The sequence below is a fragment of the Equus quagga genome, chromosome 17 (genome assembly GCF_021613505.1).
Source record: "Equus quagga isolate Etosha38 chromosome 17, UCLA_HA_Equagga_1.0, whole genome shotgun sequence".
Classification (NCBI taxonomy): domain Eukaryota; kingdom Metazoa; phylum Chordata; class Mammalia; order Perissodactyla; family Equidae; genus Equus; species Equus quagga.
Window position 1 is genome coordinate 13,153,417 of NC_060283.1, and position 10,831 is coordinate 13,164,247.

The 10,831-nt window shown below is 36.0% G+C and overlaps 1 protein-coding gene across 1 annotated transcript; it reads left to right on the forward strand.

Annotated features, from left to right (window-relative positions):
* Positions 1–7,513: 7,513 nt before the first annotated feature.
* LOC124229588 (olfactory receptor 1440-like) lies at positions 7,514–8,464 on the forward strand. The gene has a single exon (XM_046644892.1). The coding sequence runs from the start codon at positions 7,514–7,516 to the stop codon at positions 8,462–8,464; it is 951 nt and encodes a 316-aa protein (XP_046500848.1).
* The last annotated feature ends 2,367 nt before the right edge of the window (positions 8,465–10,831 follow it).

Sequence of the window (10,831 nt, forward strand, 5' to 3'; positions counted from 1 at the left end):
TCATTGCTATATTATCAGAAGTCTTGTGTTTGCACATACTGGACACTTACTAATTATTTGAGAAAGGGGGAAGGGGAAGGGATGAGCAAGGGAGCAAGACAAGTCACATAGATCCACTATGTTCCTCTCCATGATATCATATAAAAGAGAGGGACTCAGCTTATGCTGTTGGAGTTGGGTGTGCTTCAGATGCATTCCACAAATGGTCTGTAGATAATCATTCACAGCATCCTTATTCCTGATTTGGGACAATACATAGGAAATATATATAATCAATCTGCCAATGGATTCAGGAGAAATTTTCAACAGATGTACTTGGTGGATTTTTAAATGATTTGTGTTTAACCAAAAGGTTAAATTTTTACCTGAATATGTGTGGAATTCAAGAAGTTGTTTTAGCCTCAATTTCTGTACTTTCATGTATATTCAAAAGCAAATAACAAATTTTCCAACACTTTCAGCTTCTTCATCTTAACTGCATTATTTTTCTTAGTTTATTACTAAAACATACGCAATGACTACTTTTAGATCTATCATTAATAATAAAAACAACTATCATTTGTTTGACACTTACCAAGGCTTTATACAACACCAGACATTTCTCTATATATTCAAAACTATTCTTCGAGGTGAGAAATATTATTTCCATTTAGTAATAAGAGTTGCTAAAAGGGAGTAAACAACTTGCCAAAGCCACACAATTGGTGAGAGCAAACCTGAAATTTGAACCCTAGATCTGTCTGCTCTAAAAGCCTGTACTTTGTGACCTTCTACTATTTTGAGTTTTCTACATTAAAACCTAAACAAAGACTGTATCTTTTTGACATCTGTGGTAGACGGAAAATGGCCCTCCAAAAGATAACAGGTCGTAATCCCTAGAACCTATAAATATTACCTTATATGGAAAAATCTTTACTGATGTGATTAAGTTAAAAATCTTGAGTTGAGGAGCTTAGCCTGATTATCTGAGTGGGCCCTGAATGCAATCACATGGATCCACATAAGACAGAGGCAGAGGGAGATTCTACACACACAGAGGAGAAGCCGGTGTGAGGTGGAACACAGAAAGAATGAAGATGCTGCCTTCAGAGATTGGAGTGAGGTGGCTACAAAACAAGGAATTCCAGCAGCCATAAGGAGCTGGAAAGGCAGGGAATGCATTCTACCCTGGAGCCTCTGGAGTGAATGTAGCTCTGTCAACACCTTAATTTAGGTCCAGTGATACCGATTTTGAACTTCTGGACTCCGAAACTGTGAGAGAATAACCTTTTGTTGTTTTAAGCCACTAAATTTGTGGTAGTGTGTTACAGCAGTCTTAGGAAACTAATACAACATCAAAATATTTGGATACAAAGGGAAAATGCAGTTAAAGAAAGATTTTTATAGTGGTTGTTGGTCTATAGCCTTCTTCCTTTCCCCTCCCTTCCTCTCTCTTTCTGTTTCTTGTTTTTTTTTCTTCTTCTTCTCCCCAAAGCCCCCCAGTACATAGTTGTATGCTTTAGTTGTGAGTGCCTCTGGTTGTGCTATGTGGGATGCCACCTCAGCATGGCCTGATAAGCGGTGCCATCTCCGCGTCTGGAATCTGAACTGACGAAATCCAGGCCGCCAAAGCAGAGCGCAAACTTAACAATTCAGCCACGGGGACAGTCCCTCTTTCTTTTTATTTCCTCTTTTATGCTGTCTTTGTGTGCTTTTGGTATCAGGATAATACAATTTTCATAAAGTGAATTGGAAAGTGTTCCATCCTTTTCTATTTTCTGGAATAAATTGAGTAGAATTGCTGTTAATTCTTCTGTAAACATTTGGCAGAATTCTCCAGTAAAACAATCTGGTCTTAGAGATTTTATTTTTGGAAGTTATAAAATTATAAATTCAATTTCTTTAATTATTATAGGGGTCTTCAAATTATCTATTTCATGTTGGGTGAATTATAGTAGTTTGTGTTTTCGTTTTTTCTATTTTTTTATTGTGGTAGTATTCGTTTATAACATCATATGCATTTCAAGTGCACATCATTATATTTCAATTCCTGTGTAGATTACATCAGGTTCACCACCCAAAGACTAATTACAATCCATCACCACACACATGTGGTTCATTTCACTTAAACTGTCAAATGTATGTGTGTTGACTTGTTCATAGCATTCGTTTACATCTATTTGATGTCTACTGCTTTTACATTTTTCTTTCTTTCCTTCTGCTTGCTTGAGTTTTATTTTACTTATTTATTTATTTTTTCTTCTTTTATTCTACATTCTTCACTGGGAGCATAGTTTATCAATCTGAGATTTTTCCTCTTTTCTAAGGTAAGCATTTAGTGGTCTCCACATGGTTTCCACTGACATCATGGTACTGTGAGACTTGTTACCAGCCAGTGGGTATGAAAGTCCTGACTCCCTACTTTGCCTTTTCTGACATCACCTCCACAGGGCTACTGGGGTGCTGTGTTATAAGCTTATGTGTATAGAAGTCTACACTCCCCATGTGGCCATTGTGGCTTAGGAGTTGGTAGGGCCACACATCATGGCAACCCTATGGTATTCATGCTTGGATTTTTTTTTTTTTTTTTTTTTTGATGAGAAAGATTGATCCTGAGCTAAAATGTATTGCCAATCTTCCTCTTTTTGCTGGAGGAAGATTGTCCCTGAGTTAACATCTGTGCCAACCTTTCTCTATTTTTTTAAGCCAAGCTGCCACAGCATGGCTTGATGAGTGGTGAGTGGGTCTGCGCCTGGGATACAAACTCATGAACTCTGGGCTACCAAAGTGGAGCATGCAAACTTAACCACTAACCACTAAGCCACTGGGCTGGCCCCCTAAAATTATTTTTTAAATAACATCTTCTTAAAATATTTTAGACTATTTCCTAAATAGATATTTCTAAAAAAGTTATTGCATCAAAAAATATGAATACTTTTATGACTCGATTTCCTTATTGCTGGAAAGAAGTATTTATAAATCTTTAAGAAAATAATGTTTTAAAATATTTTAAATATTGGAGAAATAAATTGTAGTTTCTACTTGATGAGCATCTAGGATTTGGCATAATTTTGATGCTTGTGATCTATTATGAGTTTTCAGATAATTACTCTCATGAAGTTTACTATAGTGTGAACATTAATGTATCATAATTCACTTAACTATTTAGCATTGTTGTTTGTTTATGTGTATTTGAATCTGAAACAAAACTAATGTAGGCATGTAAAATTAAGGTTGTAACATTTGCCTTTTTGTTAACTGATTTAGATGGCAAATGATGGCTTAGGTCTATTTCACACAAAAGTGGGTATAAAAATCTCGTGGATAATGTCTACCCAAACATGAATAGTTGCTAGTACATTATCAATTAACCACTGCTTCTTGGTGTATTGTCTCCTTTCAGATCCTCTAAACGGTAAGATATGTTGGATTCTCCCATTTCAGGAGCCAAGAACTGGGCTCTGTCTACTCTAGAGACATTGCCTCATTCCCCTTCTGATCGAAGACACATCGTAGTTTTGTGGGGTTTTTTGTTTAGAAAGATTAGCCCTGAGCTAACATCTGTTATCAATCCTCCTCTTTTTGCTTGAGGAAGATTGCTGCTAGCTAACATCTATGCCAGTCTTCTTCTATTTTGTATGTGGGATGCTGCCACAGCATAGTTTGATGAGCAATACGTAGGCCTATGCCCAGGATCTGAACCCATGAACCCTGGGCCACCAAAGCAGAGTGTGTGAACTTAACCACCATGCCACTGGGCTGACACCACATCTTAGCTTTTTGCGTGGAGAATATTATTTTCTTTTCAGAGAGTTAGTACTTTCTTTACACTGTTCCAGAAGACATAGATGAATAAATTACAATTCCACAAATATTTATTTCATACTGACATTGTTCAGTTCAGCCATTGAACTAAACCTCGGTGTGGTACATTGTTACATTAATGGACACCAAGGAATCACATCTCCCTATATCTCTGACCTGGTATATTTCCCTTCCACATTTATTCTTTGCTTGACTATGTGACTTGCTTTGGCCAATGAGATGTCAGCACATGTGATGCAAGCAGTGGCCTGATAAGCACTTCTCAGTGAGGCTTGCTCTCTTGGAACCCTGAGATCACACTTAGAAGAATTTAGGATGAAGGGCCATATGGAGAGTGAATCTCAGCCATCTTAGCCGTTTCAGCCATTCTAGATTAGGCTCAAAACAAGGAGTGAGGTCAGCTTAGATCATCCAGCCCCATCCAAGCCACCAGAAGAATCAGCCACATCCAGGTTCTAAGTGAACCTAATGTGAGGTCATCAGACAAACTATCCAGTCAACTAAGAGAAACATGAGAAATGATAAATTATTGGTGTTTTAAGCCAGTAAGTTTGAAGTGGTTTGTTACACAGCAATTCATAACTGATATATTAAGTCTTAAAAATATAAAAATATATTAACTCTTGGCTAAAAGCCATCACTAGGTTCTAATGGGAAAACTCATAAAAGTAAAATAAGAACAGTGAGATTCTTACCATACAGGAAAAATATTCAGTTGCAGTGGGAGCGTGGAAGAAGGAGTTTCACATTCATGATAGGGAAAGCTTTCCAGGGCAGGCAAGAAAATATGCCTTCCTTTGTACATTACGTATTTCCCTCTTCATGTTAAATTGCCTCTTTTCTTTGCCTTCCTTTCTGAAAATGTATGAAAATCAATAAAGAGTTGTCCCAGGAGCCATTTGAAATACTTCTTTAACCTTCTTTCTACTGCTTCCCAAATGATAGCAGATGGCAGATATTCAACAACATCAAATTATTTGCTGAACAACAGAGAAACATTTTCTGTGACTCACAAATAGTGATTTAATTTGGGCTTTATTATTAAAGAGAAATAAATGCAAACCATTTAGCTCATGGGATATGAAATTTTATTTAGGAAGTAAAACATTTTATCATATTAAATTAAGAAAGGAAGATAGAAAGCAAGAATAGGAGAATGATTCTTTGTTTCTTAACCAAACGTTAAACTACTCTTGATACCTTATACTGCTGTAAGCATATGAATAATCTATTACTGCTGTTTTTCTCCAAAACCTTAGACACGGTGTTTCCATGATGAGCAACTGCTCGCCTGCTTTTATTTTCAAACTTCTAAATCTATTTTTACATAAATTTTATTTTTATATGGGATTCTAAAAACATTGTGCCTGCAGTAAATTTCCATAATAAAAAATTCTAGAAGAATGGTAAGTTTGCGCCTTAAAATGTTCAGTCTGTGTACTGCTCTCGCTATTGTCCCCTTTGCTATCACAGGTGACAAGATTGCACTGGTGCCTCTGGGCCAGCCCACCCATTTCATATGCCTGAAGAAAAGAGAGGAAGCAGTATCTATTCTACTATGCTGGGCCTCCTATTTTTAACCATAGCCAATGATTTCGATTGTTTCATGTTTGGTCTTGAACGGACAATGAGAAGTGAAAACAGAAAACAAAAGGAAACGAAGTAAAAATAACTTTAAAAATCTATCTGAAATATTCTTTCTATTTTTCTAGTTATATAATCTTTACTACTGGGAGTTTTAATCATCATCATCATTATCTAAACACTTTATTTCATTTTCTCTTATCAGCAAATTAGAAAAAATATATTACAATGTATATTTTACCATTTCTACTGTCATTAAAAAAAACCTTTTTATTTAAAATATGTCAAGGGATATAAGGATCAAAAACAAGTCAGATTCACTGAAAGCATTTTCTAAAATTTGAAAAATAATCTTATGGCCTCAGGATCTCCAGAGTTCATGTATCCTCACGACATACATGACAAAATATACCATAGATCTACTATGACACTTAGTGTTTCGAAAGAACGCTTTGTTTAATTTCTTGAAATATAAATTCATTGTAAATTCAACTGATAGAATCTTTCTATCCCTATTGAAGGTGTTCTAAGCATATAAACATATGCTTCAGATCTTACTGTAGAAACATAGTGTGGATCTTGTGGCCTCACTGGGGACATTGATAGATAGAATTGAATCAGTAAAATTTTCCCTTTTCAAGTAGTTAAATACTTCTCTTTTTTGGGTGTTAAAATAGTGTCTTACAGTATTAGATCACTCTTCTTTCACTGTGTTTTTTCTACCATGATTATTGCTCCTTTAAGTGTAAAAAAAGTCCCTATGATAAAAGGAGAATAACTATAATTGTCTCATTCTACAGATGAGGAAACTGAAGACACAGAGAAATTAGAACAATGCAGGGACAAAGCTTGGAATATAGAGTATATATCACTAGACCCAAATGCTGCAGTCAAGTTTGATAGTCTTAATATTAAAATATTTTGAAAATTTTAGTGTTATCTCTTCTATAACTTCATACACCAACTTAGCAAAGAGAAATTATTGGTTATTTTTCCCCAAATTAGCCTAAGAATGAAATCAATAAAAATGCTATTTTATTTACCTGAGTTCACCATAAAGGTCTTCTGAAGACATAAATATAAAAACTATCAAAATAATCTCAGAGTGGAAATACAATTTATTAATAAAATATAATTGTGAGTAATTATAAAGTATTACACAGGACTGGACAGATGACACATGGACTGATAAATTAAAAATGGAGCAGAATAGGGAATCCATAAACATCTTCATTATAGAATTGACTTTAATAAATGGAGAAATCATTCAATTAATTTTGTTGGGACAAGTGGCAATCAGTTTGGAAAAACAAAACCAAATAATCTCAGATTTATACCTCACACTATGCACTAAAATGTTCCAGAAATTTTAAATGTAAATGTAAAAATACAAATGAACTAAAAGAAAATATAGGAAAGAGTCTTATGGATTGTGTAAAGACATCTTTTCCAGTGTAAGACCAAGGCCAGGAACCATAAATATCACAAAAAATTGAGCACTTAAAAATAAAATAAATCTGTGTAGCCAAATACAACATAAATAATATTGATAATAAATGTAAACTTGGAAAATATTTAGCAAAATGTATGAGGGAGAAAGAGTTATCTTCCTTCATATATAAAGAGCTCCTACAAATCAGTGATAAACAACCTGCTAGAAAGATGGGCAAAAATATATGTGAGCAAATCAGTAAAGTAAATGCAAATAAAAAAACAATGAAATAATGTTTTACCTGTAAGATTGTCAAAGATTAAAGCAAAATAATTATGGGCAGTGTTGATAATGAGATTGTAAGGTATATTCTCATAAAATCTTGATACTTGTGTAAATTAGTACCAATTTTTAGACAACTATTTGGCAACATCTGTGTGTGTGCATCTGTATGTGTAAAAAAGTTTGCAAGAATCTATCACAAACTATTAAGAGTAGTTGGGAAACGGGATTCCCAATGGTTTTTAAAAACATTTATATAATGTTTTATATTGTTAAACAAGTTATCTTGACTATGGATAATTTTTTATCCAAAAACAAGAAACTATATTCAAAACAAGTAAGCTTCATAATATTAAAATAGTCCATCATTAACCTAAGGGTCCTTTTGCAGATTGAAGAAACTTCAAGACAATGGCTGGAGGAAGGAACAACACAACAGTTACCAAATTCATCCTTTTGGGATTCTCAGATTTTCCCAAGCTCAAGATTGCTCTCTTTACAGTATTCTTGGGGACTTATCTCTTGACAGTGGCCTGGAACCTGAGCCTCATCATCCTGATTAAGATGGACTCCTCCCTACATACACCCATGTACTTCTTCCTCAGCAACTTATCCTTTATAGATTTATGCTATGTTACCTCCACAACCCCCAAAATGCTCTCAGACTTCTTCCGGAAGACTAAATTCATCTCCTTTGTGGGGTGCGCCATACAATACTTCTTCTTCTCTAGCCTAGGTCTGACTGAGTGCTGTCTCCTAGCAGCCATGGCTTATGATCGATATGCTGCCATTTGTAATCCTCTTCTCTACACAACCATCATGTCCCCCACCCTCTGTGAGCAGATGGTGGTTGCAGCCTATATAACTGGTATCTTTGGCTCATCTATCCAACTGTGTGCTTTACTTCAGCTCGATTTCTGTGGACCAAATATTATCAACCATTTCTTCTGTGACCTGCCTCAATTATTAGTCCTATCGTGCTCTGAAACTTTTTTCCTACATGTTATAAAGTTTGTGATAGCAGTGATTTTTGGTCTGACATCTGTCATAATCATCATGATATCTTATGGTTATATTGTTGCCACCATCCTGAAGATCAGCTCGCTTGAAGGCAGGTCTAAGGCCTTCAACACCTGTGCTTCTCACCTGACAGCAGTGACCTTTTATTTTGGATCAGGACTCTTTGTCTATATGCACTCCAGCACTGATAGTTCTCTGGATTATGACAAGATGGCATCAGTCTTCTATACAGTGGTGATCCCCATGTTGAATCCTTTGATTTATTGTCTCAGGAACCAGGAAATCAAAGATGCCCTTACTAGGTGTAAGAAGAAGAGAATATTTTCCCTTTGTCACAGTTAATTAAACGTCTGGTAGCCTAGTGACTCTGGTGACTGGAAGTTTCTAGACTATGCAAGGGAAATGTATTTAACACTATTCAACCTCATTGAAGCTCTGGCAGGATTGCAAGTGAGTCAACCCATCTAAATCCCGGACTGGCTTAATGCCATGTAAATCCTGTGTCTTCTTTGAGTCTTGACAGTTGACGCTCCTCTCTTACGTCAGCAACGACCTCGCAGAGCAGTTAATATATTAATTTTTATATTTCATTTTCTCAGTGTTTGACCCTTACATACTTTTTCAGAACTTCAGACTATAGGCTACAGAGAATGCGACCAAACACAAGGTCAACAATCTTTCTCATACACAACATTGCAGGCAGAACAATGACTGCTTTGTCTTGGACTTCAAACTCTCTGGGTGCTTAGGCAAAATTCACTTGATTGAAGTGTAGATGTGGAGAGAAGTATAACTTTAGACTTTGACCTAACTTCCCTGCCAAGGAAATCTGTCATAAGAAGTTTGATCTAGGGTTTGTTTTCTAGGTTTTTATTTTTAGAACTCAACATCAATAATTTGTAAGTGAATGAACAAGAGGATTTCTATGATACTATCCTGACCTGGAAGAGCTAAAATACAAAGGAAAGAAGTGATCATTTGGATTCTAAAACATTTTGGAAAGACCACATCTCTCTTATTATGGCAGACTGTATAGCATAGATGTAACCACTACTGCAAAACAACTAAAGACGTTGGCCAAAACATTTTTTTAGAAAATATCTTTAAATACATTTCTGGGCAGACAAGAAAAGAAAAGAAATCTCCAGCATCCAAATATAAAATAAAATCAAGGATCCTAAGAGTGAAGGCAGCTCTGAAGAGGACATTCACATTGCAGGAATCTGCTGAACACTAGTAACATCAGGCCCATATTCTGACAGGCACACGAGCCTTGGGGAAAGGGAGACCAAGCCTAGGGCTGCCTGAGAGTTTGACAGGAGATCCACACATTCCAGTGTTAGAGGAAATTAAGGAAAAATGTCCGATCTCACAAAAAGGAAATCTTGACTCTCTCAGGCTTCATGCTGGGTATGGGGAAAAGTAAAGTGAGAATTTGTAACCACACACCCTAATGGAGGCTTTTGGTCTGAATTCACACTAACTATGCAGTTCAAGGAATCTTTCACTGGGAATTTATTTTAAAGTAGTCCCAGGTTGGTAGTACCCTCAAGTACCAATGAGAAGTAAATGCAAATTCTCTCTTAAGATTCTTAGGAAAGAATCTGAAACCCAGACTCAAATAATTCCCCCAAATAACTTTCTTTCTTTCTTTTTTATTGGAGTAACATTGGTTTATAGCATTATATAAATTGCAGGTGTATATCATTATATTTCAACTTTGTATAGACTATGTCGTGTTCACCACTAAAAGTCTAGTTTCCATCTGTCACCTTGCAAATGTCCTTATTTACCCCTTTTGCCCTCCCCCCACCCCACTACTCCTCTGGTAACCACCAATCTGTTCTCTGCATCTATGTGTCAAATAACTTTCTAAAGGAAATCAGGTTACCTAATTCCCAAAATACACAAGGAAATAAGATCTTATAGGTGAAAGCCAAGAAGACACAGCCATGTCAAACTTATAAAAATGTCAAGAATGGCAATTGTCTCAATACAAACATAAAACAGGTGTGACTGATATGTTCAAAAATAAGAAGAGGAATTGAAAACACCTTCAAAGACCAGGAGAATGAAGTTTACTGAGGATGTATGCCTCTGGCAATATGGTGAATTATATATACCTAAAAGAACCTCCTAACAGAAATACTTTATTTGAAATAAAATCACTTTTTAAAAGCATTTCCACTTCACTTAATGCAAAGGTTGAAAAAGCTAAGCCCCAAAATGAAGTGAAACCAGGAATGTGGGGAAGTAAACTAGTGCTAAAAATGGCTTTCATCTTGGAGAGTCCTGCTGAAAACTGGAGACCCTGAGCTTCTACTATGTGGACTGCATCGGCTCAGAAGACAAACTCAAGGCATGCCCCAAGTGGTCTTGACGAATAAGTGAAAGGCAATAGGATATAATGGAGTATATGAGGAAACAATTTGGTTCAAAACCAATTCGGCCTGGCCTTGTTTTTCCAAAAAGGCCTGATGTGGCCTGTTGAGCATGCATTGTACATCTGTTTTAAACATTTTTGATATCTCGAAGACAAGAATGATGCCCTTAAAGATAGGGATGTAGCTTCCCTCCATATAGGCATTTCTTTAGGGATAAGCATCTCTTCCTGGAAAGTAAAGTTTAATTACCAACCTGCTGTGTTCACCTTGTGACCAGCTAAGCACCTTGTGACAGTAGGAAAAGAGATATTCCTGTCATATGTGA

Excerpts from the sequence above, each read along its gene's own strand:
- LOC124229588 (XM_046644892.1), top strand. The coding sequence starts at position 7,514 with ATGGCTGGAGGAAGGAACAACACAACAGTTACCAAATTCATCCTTTTG.